The sequence below is a fragment of the Rhea pennata genome, chromosome 8 (genome assembly GCF_028389875.1).
Source record: "Rhea pennata isolate bPtePen1 chromosome 8, bPtePen1.pri, whole genome shotgun sequence".
NCBI classification, from domain to species: Eukaryota; Metazoa; Chordata; class Aves; order Rheiformes; family Rheidae; genus Rhea; species Rhea pennata.
In genome coordinates, this window is record NC_084670.1 from 5,437,459 (window position 1) to 5,453,596 (window position 16,138).

Sequence of the window (16,138 nt, forward strand, 5' to 3'; positions counted from 1 at the left end):
GCCCTGGACTCCAGCTGAAGGGACTTGCAGACAGGCAGCCCTGAGGGAGAGAGAGCACGTGCCGAAGGGGACGTCATCCCTGGGATATCGCTGCCTCTGTTGCCCTCCGCCCAGATTTGTACGTGTCCACGCACAGCCCCTGCAGTTGTTTCTATCCTTACTGTTCGGCAATGAACCGCTGATTTCTAATTGTAAAGACTGGCCACACTCTGTAACTGTTCCTGTCCTGAAAGCGCTCGGGGCCTTAATCAGCAATGTTTGTTAAAATAACGGCTACAAGACCAGAGTTAAAGAAATCAAGCTGTACTGAAATGGACCCTATGAAATAGGAGCCACTCTGAGCACTGCATCCCGACCTACATGGGCCCTTCAGACTGTTATGTTAAACTTAATTAAAATTTAATGCTGATTTAAAGTCAAAATACAAGGATTTTTATCCCAGTAGTTTGGGAGGTTGACCTAATGGATGAATTGGAGCAATTTTACTCCAGAACATGTGAAGGAGCTTTGATTATGCCACCACTTAGTGTTCCTTATTATGAAAGGAACCTTATTTAAGATCTTGAACTGGGAGTTTAGAAAAGGAGCCAGGGAAAAGGGCTGGCCATGAACACATGCTCCGTGTTCCCTGATGGGAAGCGCAGAGCAGTAATACAACCAGACCCATTCTGGATGTTTCTTCACGCTTTAATAATTTGTTAAGGTAGAGATCTCCATACCAAAATCCTACAGCTGAACCCATGTACTTCTTCCACATGGGACAAGGCATTTGAAGCTGATGTTCACAAGTTGTTACTAGTTAACTTGCCTTTTCTTCTCCTCAAAAGAAGTGTTTTCTTCTCTTTGCAGGCTGTTACCCAACTAGAGCTTTTTGGGGACATGTCCACTCCTCCTGATGTAACCTCTCCCCCAGTAAGTACCCAGGAAAATTGACCTGTATCTTTATCTAGTGTCCTATTTTCAGTGTATTTATTGAGGGCATTTACAATCCAGGCCACCAGCCATTCTAGTTGAGAGGATTTCAAAGTCGTTCCAGGTTGTGAGAAAATAAAAGTGAAGCAAATGAAATGTGGAATCACCGCTTCTTGATGATGTGAAAAAATATCTTCAATTTTTGTTTTTCTGGTGTAGGGCTATGTGTCACGTAAGATGCAACCTGAACTGCAGGTCTCCTTCCCTGGTGTTTTTCAGAGTTGTATGCTTCATTGCACTCTGTCTTGAACTCCCTGTCTCTCCATTGCACTGCGGGAAGATTCAGTTACATTCTTATATATCATCTCTGCTTGGTTCCACCAAGCACATATCCCAGCCCAGTGTTAGAGGAAGGACAAAACAGTAAAGAGAGGGAGGGAGGGATTTGTTTTGAGAGGAAAGGAAATTTTCTCAACAGGCTTTTTTTGCATCAAAAAGTAAAAACAGAATCACTTTCCTGTAAGTTGTTGAACTTTATAATAAGCTTTAGAGTAGGTGAGTATAATATACTGGGAAAATTGAGGCGCTGTGAGGTCCCCAGCCTCTGATCTCAGAGGTGCTGTGTGGCGTGTCTAGGCTTGGAGGTCAAATCTCCCGTTTCCTCATCCTTAGCTTGCTCAATAAGATTGTGTTTCTTCTTTAATGTAAACCTATGGTTTTAGTCTTACTGATTAATTGGAAGCAGTATTTGTTCATCTTTCCTTAAATCTTGCAGATGTTTCTTTTACTGTCCCATAGGTTAATGCCCAGGTCTGTCGCTTGTGTGCGTTGTCACCTAATGTCACCTAGAATTACAAGTCTATACGTTCTGGAGAAAGAAATCTTGTCAGTGCTTTACATGTGATATAATCTAGACAAACGTTATTCTTATTTTTCCTCTGGTACAAAGCATTTTCTCTCTTTTTCGCTATTGTCCTCTGTCTCTAGCACATTCTTACACTCTTTCCTACCGTGTCTTTCTTTCTACCTCATTCCGTTCTTTTTTCTTTATCCCTCTAAACCTGTATTTTTGGAGTTACCGAGGATGTGACCACACAGCACGTGCTGCAGAAGCAGCAGCAGCTACGTCATTGTTCAGTTTTATTCACGTCTTCCCTTGCAGACTCCTGCTACTCCAGGTGATGCCTTTATCCCATCTTCATCCCAGTCACTTCCTGCTAGTACAGACATGTTTGGTTCTGTACCTTTCAGCACTGCTGCCGTACCCTCAGGTAAGAAATGTAGTGAAAATACGGGTTTGATTCAAGCTTGAGGATCAGTTCTCAGCTGAGGTTTGTATTTCAGTAGTCAGGAAGTGAATTTAGTCCAGTGGAACTGGGAAGGATTTTGAGGACAGTGCTGTAGGATAAGGCAAGGCAAGTGTTTATCAAGCAGGGACTAAATTATAGTGAATTTCCTAACATTTTTTAAAACAAAAAACAAAAATGTCACTGGGAGTTCAGCCACAGTTCAGCTGCCTAGACAACATACCTACAAGGTACTGCAGCAAGAGAGGAAAAAGCATTGAGCTCTGGATTCTTTGCAGTAGCAATGAATATCCTGTGCTGTCTTCAGTAACCAGAGAACGAGATGTGAAGAATCTGACTGCTTTTCAAAGGTATTCCTCTTAGTCAAGTCCTGATATTTCCACTAGACTTTTCCATGTTCCTCAAAGTGCTCAAAATTCAAAAACCATGTAACATTCTGCACAGACATGAAAGAAATGTGGTTTTGACTGCTGATCTCTCCCTGGGATACTCAGAGCACTGCAAGAACAGCTCTCAGCTCCATTTAGGCAGAAAGAAAAGGAGGAGTGCCTTGAATCATTTAACAGTGACTTCCTAATTGGTTAACTCCTTCTCTGATGGGCTGTGTTGCAGTATCAGATTAGGCACTGTGTCTCAGAATGGTTAGATTGATGGTGAAGGGTTTGGGATAATGTCAGATGAAAATCCTCACTGCTTACATGAAGTTGCAATGGATGCAAGGTAAAAGAACATCTGGAGTATTCGTCATAACCGTTCATTGGAGAAGGCATGTAGCTGAGTTGCCGTTCCTGTCATCACCCTTTAACTTAGTCTTTTGAATTTCAGTTTCTACAATTAAAAAAATATATATTTACATTTAGCATTCCAAAAGAGTCTACAAATAAAGCTAGGAGGTAAAGATACAGAAGGGCTCAGAAAAACACTCAGGTTAGAAACGAATGTTTTAAAGCTGCAGCAGCATTAAAGGTGGTAGAGAGATTGCATGCCGTAAAGCATTAGCAGTAAATTAAAATCATGGATTTAAATGTGAAAATCGCCATATCTATAAAGCATAACACTTGTATCAGTTAAACATTGCATTACATGGTTTAATTTGTAATACAGGTTTTCTACAGCTTAGTTCTAGTTACAGGTGAGATGAAGGATTGCTGATATCCACCCACCTTTCGTGTTCATACACAACTATGTATCCAGTGACATAAATTCAGCCATGACTTTAAGTTTTCTTTATAATTGTGCTGAAGCTCAGGCGTCACTGATGCAGTCTGTGTGTTTATGAGTTATTGTGTAGCTAATTCTGCATGCTCTTGACATTGATGTTAAAATCTTCTTTTTTTCCTGCTGTTTTTATTGTTTGAAGGTTATGTTGCCATGGGAGCTGTTCTGCCCTCATTCTGGGGACAGCAACCACTTGTTCAACAGCAGTTGGCCATGGGTGCTCAGCCTCCAGTTGCTCAGGTGATGCAGGGAGGACAACCAATAGCATGGGGCCAACCCGGTATTTTTCCTCCTACTCAGCAACCGTGGCCATCTGTAGCTGGTCAGTTCCAGCCAACTGCCTTCATGCCAACACAAACTGTTCTGCCTTTACAAGCAGCCATGTTTCAAGGTACCATTGCTCCTATAGCTACTGTTCCACCCACGAGTGATTCCAACAGATCAAGTCCGCAGACAGACAGGCCCAGACAGAAAATGGGAAAAGAAATGTTTAAAGATTTCCAGATGGCTCAGCCTCCACCAGTGCCATCAAGAAAACCAGATCAGCCTTCCCTCAGTTGTACCTCAGAGGCCTTCTCAAGTTATTTTAACAAAGTTGGGATGGCACAGGAAGCAGATGATTGTGATGACTTTGACATCTCTCAGTTAAATTTGACTCCTGTGACTTCCACGACACCATCTACAAATTCACGTGAGTATTCATACCCTTTCAGCTGTAACATTCCTCAAATGTGACTGCTTCTCAGAGCATTTACTTTTCTTACTCATATAGTAAATTGGAACAAAGAATTGGATTTAGAACCTTCATGCATGGTCTAGCTTATTAGATGTGTTCCTGCCATAAAGAAAAATGTTACAGATGAATTTCAGAGACCATTGAAATCAACAGCCCCAGTGGTTACAGTCTTAAATTTAATTTCTAATAAGATAGTAATACATCTTCTGTGCTAGGGATATGCGGGCTGGTTGGAAAATACATGTGACATTCAGCCTTATGAGTGGTTTCACTGGTGTCCCATTCAGGGCATACGTTGCGGAAATCAGGATGAATATTCTTCTAGTTTGATGTATTGAACACAGGGAAATTCAGTGAAGAGCTTTAAAGTATGCTTATGCTGGTTGTAGCATAGAGATGGGGGGATATTGCAAAGACCACTGGCAAGGGGAATTAATGAGACAAAGATTTACCAGGGGCCAGAAGGAAACCTTATGTTTCTGCTGCCATAGGGCAGGCAGCTTGCACATCGTTAATGTAATGTGGTGACGTCCCTTGGGTTACTAGAGCCGTATGTCAGGTACAGCTGAAACTAATTTGGAAACTGCTGAGTGAAATCAAACATCTGAAATTGATAATAACTTACATGTTTAAATTTACTGCATATAATTCCTCTTTAGAAAATAATTTTTGGGGTAATGAAGTTTAGGACTCTGAAGCATGAGCAGACTTTGTACTGGTTTGTCTTTCTGAACAAATTAATGGATATATATTCTGTTGCTGTTACCTTAATCTTTGTTTAGCTCCAACCCCTGCACCCAGACAGAGTTCTCCATCAAAATCATCAGCATCTCATACCAGTGATCCTGCTGCAGATGACCTCTTTGAAGAGGGGTTTGAAAGCCCAAGCAAAAGTGAAGAACAGGAGGCTGTGAGTAGCAACAAGGTTTCTAAACATTGATTAGCCTCTTTTTAGCTAGAAAAAGGGAGGATGTTACCTAAATGTTTGATAGTGTCAAAAATAACTTTTCTAGTAGAGTTGGGTGGTATATTAAGTATTCAAGGGAGAGTTGCAGAGAGAATTCACTTCCAGGTTGGATTTCGGTAAAGAACATCAGTATGACGTTTATGTTGATACGCACTAACATTGCAATCAAGGAACCAAACTTCATATATGAGGTTATATGGTTCAGTTGTGTATGATGTCCTTTTTAGCATATGAGCATGGTAAAGGAGTTTGAGGTGAGACGACCTATATGCTGAGACTGCAGAAAGAGAAGTGAAAGTTTTTGTATTAAAACAGAGGATGATTGACATTGTTTTGCGCATTCTTGCCTCCCACTTGCTTGCCTAGTTACATCCCTCAGTGTTTTGGCCTTGAGTATGTGATTTTTTTTTCTCTTATTAGACTCAGTCGACCAAAGCAAGAAGTGTTATCCAAGTGGTATGTTTAAGTCTCAAGGTATCTTAGGCAGACAAAGCCTAAGTGAACCTAAGGCAAGAGGGCATCTGTACACAAAAGGACCCTAAGATAAAAAAATAGCACGATCTTGGACTCTTTCTTACTCATATAGCTTCATTTGCTTTCAGGGCCTTTTTGCAGTTCTGGTGTGTCTGCTCCAGTACCTTCTGAAGTCTGTGGCAGCTCTTGCATGGACTCCAACAGGTACTGGAGTGGTCCTTTCCTGCCTGCATCAGCCATAGCAAATTAGTAAAGCTTTTGAGGATGTATCAGCGGTGAGGTCTCACTTTGTTTTTCATGAGATAGGATGTACTTGTTATGCCCACAGCATGAAAATAACCTCGTGTTGACTTTTCACTTTCTATTGTTGAGAAAAAAAGGTGTTATGTTCTTGTATTCTAGCCTGATGGGTCTCAGGCCTCATCCAACAGTGATCCATTTGGTGAGCCAACTGGTGATACTATAAGTCCACAGGTCGGTAGCTAGATAGCGCAGGTTGGGGTAGGTATCTGTCCTTTTTTTCTCTACATCTTGAGGTGCTCACTTATTTTTCCACCAGTACCTACCATTGCTTTCATGGATGCATGGTTTATTTTTCCTTTTCACGTTTTCCTTTATTCCTCTCCATTATCCACAGTGTATTCCTTGTGCTCCATGGTTTGCATGGCTTTTGCCATTCACTAAGTGTTGCAACTTACGCAAATGTGTGTGTTTTGGCTGCCTGCATGCTTTAAAGAAATGTAGACTTACTTTACTACTTGTTCAAATTCTAGGGGGATATAGGGAAACTGAGCCATTACTAACAAAGTATTAGGCAGACATTTTTTTTATGAAATCTGCTCTGGCCTTTACTCAGATTAACATATTAGATTGAATAAGACATTTTACTCAAAGACATAACAAACAGTAAATAAACATTACATAATGATATGTGAACACCAGTACCCTAAATCAATGTGATAATCAGTAGAAGAAACATACTTATTATCTGCATGTAAAAAATTATTAAAATGGATTCATGTATGCTAATCTCCAAATGCAAATTAAAAACTTTTGAAACTTATCATTCATGTTACAGTTGGTGTACTGAAGTTGTAGAAGCATATTCATCAAGCATAGGTCATTTAAATCAAGACAGATGAGAAAGATGATCTTTTCCTCTTTTGTGTTACATAACCCATTAGAAAATGTTGTTGCTAGTGAATGTTCTATGATTTGTTCTGATAAATATGTATGTTTTACCAAAGAGACCGTAAAGCTACAAAGTTTTGAGTGCTGAGCATTGTAATTCCATCCAAATACTCTCTAGTGGTACAGTTTGAAGGATACGTTTCATTATCTTTTCACTGTCATTCATGTTTTGTATTACTCGGATACATGACCTAATATCGCTTCTAGGTTTCAGCGCAGAGCTCCTGGGGCAAATCTATAACAGTGGTGGAACTCTTTTTCTTTTTGTCTAAACGCTGCTCTCCTTTTTACGAATGACTTACCAACCCTGAGCCTAAATAATTTGGTTGGAAGTCAAAATTAATAGTTTCACTAGGAGTCAGCTTGCTTTGTGTATTAATGTAGTGGGGGGGGAAATTTTAAGAGAACAGCCATGATTCACTTGACGGAGTAATCAGATTATTGCTCAACAATATATAATGCTGTGTGAAGGCATCTCCTGCTTCTTTAGCTCCACCAGCATCATGCTCAGCCCTCAGGGCCTGAAGCAAAAGTAGCATTAAGCCTTTTGTCTCCAAGTCTAAAAATGACAGTGCAAGGATAGAGTTGAGTTTGGATGAGCTGCCTTGGCAAGATCATCCGTTGGTCCCTGTGCTTTAGCTAGAATTGCCTCGGCAGGTTGTCAGGAAATGTTGCTGGATGGTACCGCTTGGTAATTTGGCTTTGCCTTTGACCCCAGCCAGCGCTGATACAGCGTTTGAACCATTTTAAGAGTTTGTTCTCAACTGAAGAAAGAGGATTTGGCCTTTATCAAAATTCCACCCTCTACAAAGCTGTATACATTTATTTATTACTCTTTATGATAGTCAAGATAATTCTGAAATCCATCAAGGGGAGAACGATGGTAAAATCTCTTTCTAATTTTCTGATTGTTAGAGATAGCATTGTTTGTAAATCAGCATCATACACATTTTACCTTTCAGGTGTTGTGGAACTTGAAACAGCAGTTTAATATTGTTACTGCCAATTACTGTGCAAGGCAGTTAAGTGAGAGAATTTTTGTTCTTTTTTTTGTAATTCTCAGTAAAATACAATCTTTTACCTGGAAGGGGTCTATACGAGCTTCAAGAACAGTGTGTTACCAGTGGCTCATATTTTTTTTTCTGTATTTTCTGTTAATTTTTGTACAGACTTGTATAAAATATATATAATTCTCTGATACATGTTATGGGAATTGTAAAATAATGTTACTGATTATTGTGATTATTACAGCAATTCGTAAGAGCTGTGGGCAGGAACAGGAAACTGAACAAAAAGAAAGTCTCTCTGCATTGAAGATATAGTACTAGTATCTTTGTGCTTCAATGCAGCACCGTATAGCAACAGTCTGTAGGAAATCCACTTGTAAAACCAGCCCATCTAATTCTGAAACGTCGTATCTTCAGAGCAATGCAAAGCCTAATTTTCATGGAAAATTATCAATTCAAGACGTACTGCTGTGTTGTGTGCTGAGCCCAGTGTTTTGAGAGAAACTTAATGGAGAGATACACGTAGTACAAAAGAATCACAGTCTGCATAAAAGCCGTTTCTGTGTGTTAGATGGAGATTGCTTAGCTCTTTCAGAACATCATTTGTCACACCAAGAACAGTAGAGTATATAGCTCCAATGAATGGACCTTTCAGCAGCATGACAGTGTTGTGTTCAGAAACTTCAAATGCATCTACTCCCAGCATCTCTGTGAAATCAGCAGCGCACATACAATATCTTTGTTTATCCTGTCTTGGATGTATGATGTATCCAGAATTCTCACCTGCTGGTATTTTTGCAGTCTTTCAATATACCTTAGCAATTTGGTTTCTTGGTTTCTTCTGATTCTCCCTATTCTCATTGAGAAACAGTTCTTTCGGCACCTTCATTTCTTCTCACCTTTGGCGATTTTCCACTTAACAAAACCACATCCTGCTGTTGTAAGTTACCTTTTTAGAAATGACTATGGATTCTTAGTAGGTAAATGTGACATTTCATGGATAAGTTACATTTTCATCCTTTATGGTTGGAGATGAGAAGCAGTGTGAGCAGGGATAGCAGTTGTCCAGAAAGCGCGAGGAGAACACTGAATAAGATTGCTGTCTTCAGCTGACTTATATTTAAGCTATGTAATCCTTATGTCTCTCTCCAGCTTGTGCAGAGGCTAACAATGGTGAAAGGAAAGAGAAAGAGAGAGAAAGCTGAATTTTATTGTGATTGTATGGAATGTACTATGAGCATCCTATCATTAACGTTTTTGGTTAAAGCAAGAAATTTGAAAAGATGAGTTTTCATCTGATCATCTGATCTTTGCAGCAGTGCATCCAGTCACCCTGAATTACAGGGACTGACCCACAGATGTGGTAGGTACGTGCAGATCCCACTGATGTTGATGTTTCTCCTCTTGGGACTATTTCAGTTGAATTCGGCCCCTAAGTCAACCTCGGCAATGGGTCTCACACTCCATGGGAGCCCCACACACTAGAGAGCCCTGAAGCTACAATGAAAAGCTTAGCAAAGGCTATAGGAAGGGGAGCCCTTGAGTGGGAGGAGAAAGAGGAAAGACAGGAGCGAACTTTGACACTCTGATATCAGAGTGCTTAGGAGGCCTATGATTATATTGGCTAGCATCTCAAAAAAAAAAAAAAAGAAATCCTGCTTGTAGAAAGAATAAATAAGACCTAAGCACTGGAATCTAATGCTGTAAATGCTATCTGATTCTGTACGGACCATGCAAACTGATTCTTGAAGGAAAACTAGCAACAGGGTAAAAATTCAGAAGGAGAATAATGGTCTGTTTTATGGCACAATTGTTTCAATAAAAGCCATTTAAAATGCTGGAACAAATACAGCTCTATTGATATGCTGCCCAGTTCAAGAATTGGAACTGGCAGTTGTTCATGAGAGATTCTCAGGAAACCTTCAAAACATTTGTGGCTAGAGCATATCTTCCTCAGAAAGTTGTTTTGTTATTCCATGAAATGTGTGCAGACAATTATAAGCCATCAAAATATGTCACACACTTCATGATGCTATCAGCACTGTCACGAGAGCAACTGAATATTTGTCTATCAGCTTTCAGTGGTACTTTGATGGCCCAGTGCCATCTTCCATCTTTGAACATGTGCCATTCTTAGTGATAAATGTTCTTAATGTGTTAGCTCCAGAATGGACAATTGTAACTCTTTATCTCAGATACTATTAGAAACTTGACAGAAAATAACAATTCATGGACAAAGTAGTGTCTTATCTGCCAGCTTAGAGAGTTGGGGGGCATGTTAAGCTGATTTTGCAACCTACTGTTACTCTTCATCCACTTGGTGTTGCACTGAATGGACTCAAAATATTCGACCCATATTTGCGGACCTTTTATCTCCTTCATCTGACTCAATAGGAATTGAATATAGTCTGGAGAGAGACGTCATTATGATTATAGGTGACCTGCTCTTACAATAGGTCCTAGATCTCTTATTCTTGAACTAAAGAGACACCACCAACGAGAATCATAAATCTGACAGAGAAAAAGTAAATAAGGTCATGGTCTTGGAGATGGATCACAGTTTTTGCTTCATTACAAATAATTCCTTAAGTTGTCATTTCTGGCCCTGTTCCTGTGCTTATTTACTCATATTTCCCAGGTAATCTTAAAGGGTAAGATCCAGAGAAATCCAGATTGTTTTGTGGATGGAGGCTTCCTACAGCTTCCTACAGCTTTCTCCTCCTCTCTGCGGCTTTAATCATCTCACCTTCTCTCTTTGAACTCTCCATTTTAATATGACCAGTTTATACGTGGGTTTTTCACCTCTTCCAGTATCTCAAGTCCTCCTGAAGTGCCCAGGTACCCTTCCCTTTCTCCTCCTTTCTCTGAGCAAGAGACAGCATATTATGTAGCTCACCTAGAGCCATGTACTTGCTTAGTGGCCATCCAACAATGCCAAACACAGCAGTTCAGGGCTGAGCTCTCATAGCTTTCTCTGTAGTTAGGACATTCAATGTTCTCTGTCTTCTGCACAACAACCGTTTTTCATGATGCTTGCAGTAATTTGGTAGCTTAGAGACTTCTGAGCAGTTTGCTTCAAACTGACCATGGGGTTCAAAAATTAAGAGGAACTGACAGATACATAGAAGGACAGTAAAATTAAATGGATCCTGTTTGGTTAGGTGTGTTTGTAGTTCACTATTATGCTGGGACAAGGATGGAGCAAGGTTGATCTTTCTGCATAGTTTTCATTGTGGGTTTATTTATTTATTTATTTATGGGTGTATAGCATCCATCGTTGTACTGAAATGACAAAAACTTCTAAAATACTGATAATTAAACTAGATATTTGAGACTAGAAAATACTTCTAGGTAGGTTTGCTGAAAGAATAGAGGAGCTTTCCAGTCATAATCTCTAGCTAGACAGTTGGCATATTTATGCAACTAATAGAAGTTGGCTGTAATAAAAATTATCAGACATAAGCCACTAGCTGTTAATGAGTAAATGGGAATTATCACTGAAGATTTTTACTTTGAATACTGCTTGTCGAGTTTATGTCCTGTTTCATTGAATCAGCATGCAATAGAGAAGACGCATTGCACTCCCATTTCCCTTCGCTTGCATCCTCAGCACAAGATTTTCATTTTGGCTGCCGTTCCAGCGCACTTATTTCATGAAACTCTATCATTTGAGCCTGCCCTTTCTGATCAGTCAGCCAGGAGTAAAACCTGTGCTGAGAATCTATTGTAAAGGGCAAACAAATCTATGAGGGCCTCACCTCTATAATTCAGAACATCTTGTCTGTAGCTTTGCGCATAGCAGGGTGCCCTGAATCAATGATGAAAGGACTGCCAAAGTAAAACTAGTTTCCTCCTGACCAAGCGCTATCTGTGCTGTTTTGAGAGTGAGCTCATCCAAACAAGCCCAACCGGATGCTGAATCTTTCTGAAATGCTTTACGATGGCTAGTTCACTTGGGGAGCAGACGTTGATACCTTAAAATTGGATGTAAAATTACTTGCAGCATTTTACATAACGGTCTTCAAAACCACTAGCAACCTTGTTGTCTCATGCAGTAGTGAAGTGTACTGTACTCAGGATGCCTACTGTTTGCAATGGTGTCAGGTATTACACAAGACATTTCTTAAAATGGACAGAGTAAACAAGCAATTTTAAGCACGAAGCGTCTGAAATAAGTCTGTGGCACTTACTAGGGAAAATTTTCTCTTGAGCGGTTTTTGCAATGAGCAGAGTTCATAATACTTGCACAATATACTTGTAGCTTCCTAAATATTTAGATGTCTAACTTAAGGCATGTGTTTAAACGTTTTTGATCCCTTACTGTAACCCCTCACTTTTGTGAGATACCCAATCTGTGAATAGTATCCTTTTCCTGTAGCACAAGTTTATTTGGAGGCACTATATGGTATAAATAACCGCATTGGTATGTGAGGATATGAGGATGTAGCCAAATACTAACTTCATAGCAGCTTCTAAACAAATACGAAAATGTCTCCTTTTCAAACATTTATGAGGAACTGCATATCCCTAAAGATGATGGGACCCTTCAAGTAGGATTTAGGAGCAAAAGATGTTCCCCTCTGCATTCTCGGTTACTTGCTGCAGGTCAATGAAAGCACATCGGAGGTGCTTCTGGGCCAGTCATTAGAAGGGGAGAACACTAAGATTCAGGGCATTTGTGTGAAGGGAAAGCTTTGTATGCTATTTTATCTGTTTTTTTTTTTTTTTTTTTTTTCCTCTGACTATGACACTTTCTTTCACTTCTTTCCTCTGGGGTCTATTCCTAACAGAGAGGTAGAAGTAGAAAGCAGAAAAACTGGGTGAGGTGATTATAATGCTGTGAGAACAAATTAGACTCACTTGCCTTTTAATGACACTTCCTATGACTTTTGAGTGGAATATGTTAAAAGAAAGGGTTTGATTTCTGCCTGCTAGCCCCTCCCTGAATGCTGCTGGCGAGAGCCCCCCGGCCGGCTTTGAGAGGGACGCTCTCTGTGAAGCTGAGAGCACTTGGCTCTGCTTTTGCTCTTCTCCGTCCCTTTCTCCTCTCTTTTGCTCTCTTGAGTATTATTATCTGTTCTTTGCAAATGCCTTTTCCAATGTCAGTCCATAGTCAAGATGTATGGCTTGAACTACCTCAAATTAATATTAGATAGTAAGTTCCAGTCATTGACTGAAAAGAAGAAAAAAGTTTTGGCTCAGAAGCTTTCATGCAAGTATAGCAATTATTCTCTCGTTTAGCCATCTGAAAGGAAAAATCTGCTAAAAGGAAGCACAACTTTATTTCAAAATGCTCTAATCTAGAAGAAAAATTTCTCAAATCATTAAGTGCAGGCCTTTGCCACATGGAGTGTAAGTTCAGAATAAATATCGGGTAGGAATAAAAGTTAGAAATTTCTAGTTCTTAAGTCTGCCAGGTGAGTTGTGGAAACTGATGACCGATGCTGAATTCCTCCCGGCTTTCGGGCTGCCTCTCTTCCGATGATTTCAAGTTCAGTGACACCTTAGGATGCCTGTTACTTAGGTGCATCTGCATATCTTAAAGATATTTGAGGGCTACTCTAGCAAGCACACTTGACATTTTTATTTTTTTTTCTCCTAGGCCATTTGAAAAGTTGGTATCTTTTGTTCTGAAGGGATCGTCTCCCTCCTGCCCTCCCTCCCCTTTTCTTCTCTTTCTTCCTTTTTGCTTCCTTCTGCAGTCATTTCAGGTTCAGCAGATGCCTGAGGAATGGCCTGATGTGTGTCAGATTCCCACATTAATTAGTACAGATTTTTGCAGGACCGGCTGTGATAGATCATGCTGCCAGTTTCACGTCTGCCATACGTGAGAGCTGGCATAGGTAGACTTAGCACACAGTATGTCAAACGCAGTTATTTACTCTCAGTCGTCTCTTCTGATTGCCTTCTTTTTTTCAAGGTCACAAAATGTTTTTGCTTCTTTCTGTGGATAACTTCCAAGACCTTTTATTTAATCGTTCAAAGGGGATTTTGCTCATCCTTTCCTGATGCTTTTGTAGTGGACTCAGGCCTTTGTGTAGGTAGGAGGTGAGAAAGTAAAATCTTTGCTAACTGCAGAAATATAGTCATTTCAACAAATAAAAGAGAAGGAGAAACCTTCCCTGGCAAATAGGAAGCAGACTGTATTTTGGAGTGTAACCCCAGAGACTGAGTAAACATGAACCTGTGGATACAGCTTTAAGCTGTTTTTTTGATCAGCAGTGTCATCTTTGTAATCAGTGATTAAAATCTGGTGCCACCTCCTGTCAGACATTTCTGTGCTCCTCTGTGGCCAACCTTCTTGCTTTTTTACTTAAAGTCAACTTTTGCTGATACTGCTGTAACGTGAGTTTCATTCGAACTTGGTTAAATTCAACGTCATGCCATGGTATTTGAGTATTTATCAAGCTGTGGAGAGTTAATGCAGTATGGCATTAATTAGCCTTTCTGCCTGTCTTGTTCTTTTTTTAGATGTCATTCTCAGTTTAATAAATTAGTTTCTGGCACTGAAGTAGAATGGATTATAGGGGTGCATGGATGGTTTCCTTTACATTGCAGCCACGATGAACATAGTATTAAGAGAACACAGAACGTCTGCTGAAGCCACTGCAGCTTTTTTTCCACCCAGCCTACAGGAAATTCACAACAAAATGTCCGTTAGCAGATCGACACACTTTCCTCCTGTTCGCAATGATTGTCCTCGCGCTTATACCAACTCCTAACCCAACTGTGCAGAGCTACCTTTGCTCATTTTTCGTAGGCAACTCATGCCATATCTATATGAAAATACTGTTATTTTAAGTCTCATCGCAGCTTCATTAGTTCAGCTTTCTGCAGCAATTTCTGTTTGCAAACATTTTTTCGACGTGACTTGTGTGAGATCCGCAGTTTTGTTCTGTTGTTGCACTGCTGGGGTGGGATTCGCAGCCTGACTTGAGTATCAGCATTTTATGCCAGCTACATTTATGGCCTGTAAACTCCAAACCATCCAGTCATATAAATATCATTTCATTTCTTCATACGTCTATGCCCAGCAATACCTCCTGAGGATCTGTGCACAGCCAATACTGGAACAAGGAATTGATTATAAGCGTTCACTTGCTGCTGTAGCGTCGCATTTTCTTTCCAGTTCAGCTGGGGTGCTGTGAGCGTTCAAAGCAGCACAGAGCAAACGTGTCCTTTGGGTCTGATCTCAAGAGGTATTGCTGTTCTCAAGCAGATGTTCTAAAAATGCTCTGAAAACATGTGGAGACAATGCCGCTTACTTTGTTTTTGTCATCCTCAGGAAGCAGAACCTCTCTACGCCCAGATCAACAGACCTAAGAAATAGCTTTGGTACAGGCTTGTGGTGCTCCAAGACTCAAATGAAAACCAAGAACCTGGCAGGCCTTTGGCTTTCATGCTTTTTTTCCGATTGATTTTGTCTGACAAGGATAGATGATTGCCCTCTTGGATCGGTTCTACGAGCGCTCCTGATAATTTTTGGCAACCAATGGCAGATTCCTCTGGCAGCACAAAATAGAAACGGTCCCTGCTTGTCATACCAAGAACCCAGCCCTGTCCCCACAAGTCACGGGTGTCCAGACTAGGAAATCTTGCTCCTCGATCTTCTTTTCAACATGTGTTGTCTTCTGTATGCCACATATAAATAACGAGCATTTGAAATTTATTAAGTATTAGCCATTCTTTTTGTTTAAAGCAAAATGCAGAATTTGTATGTAGCAGTGGCATTATCATTCAACAGCCTTTTGGGCACAACTCGGCACTTTTTATGTCATGGTGACATGTTTTTCATCATCATTTACATCGGGCTGATCCTGACATTTTTTTTCCCCTATGTAGGCATATTTAAACAACAACAACAAAAAAAAACCACTAGCAGTGTCATTTTTTTTGTATTTCTTATTCCGTAGTTTTGTATGAGTGACAGATCTAACAGCAAAATGCTTCCCATGGAAATGATTCTTAACTTGAAACCACAGAATAAAATTCTGTTGTTTATCCATCCTGACTGAAATATGTTGCCAAATGGACCTTTAAGTTATAGCGCATCATGAGGAAGAAATGCTGCTTATTGGTTTGAATACTCACGTTGTGGGTAGAAAAAGGACATGAAGTCCCAATGATGAACGAGACGAAAGATTCATTATTTCCTAGGAAACGCAAAACAAAATACAGAAAAGGAATATTTTTATTTCTTCGATATCTTGCTGCTGTAATGCTATGCAGACAAGTGTTTTCTTCTCTGTGTGCCATTTTTGATGAAAAAAATCATTTGCCAAATAATACTGGTATAATTTTGGTTCATGAATTTGGATGAAACGGA

General features: G+C 40.0%; 1 protein-coding gene across 4 annotated transcripts in view; it reads left to right on the plus strand.

Moving 5' to 3' along the window:
- The window catches only part of DAB1 (DAB adaptor protein 1), a 114,586-nt gene extending 99,444 nt beyond the window's left edge, over positions 1-15,142 (plus strand). For 3 of the 4 annotated variants that reach the window (XM_062581552.1, XM_062581553.1, XM_062581554.1), the window contains 5 exons: positions 850-912; positions 2,075-2,183; positions 3,580-4,128; positions 4,956-5,083; positions 6,017-6,100. In XM_062581552.1, the coding sequence (XP_062437536.1) occupies positions 850-912; positions 2,075-2,183; positions 3,580-4,128; positions 4,956-5,083; positions 6,017-6,100 (933 nt within the window). Of the gene's footprint in view, positions 1-849; positions 913-2,074; positions 2,184-3,579; positions 4,129-4,955; positions 5,084-6,016; positions 6,101-15,097 lie in introns of those variants that run through there. The other variant, XM_062581551.1, reaches the window with a different exon arrangement.
- The last annotated feature ends 996 nt before the right edge of the window (positions 15,143-16,138 follow it).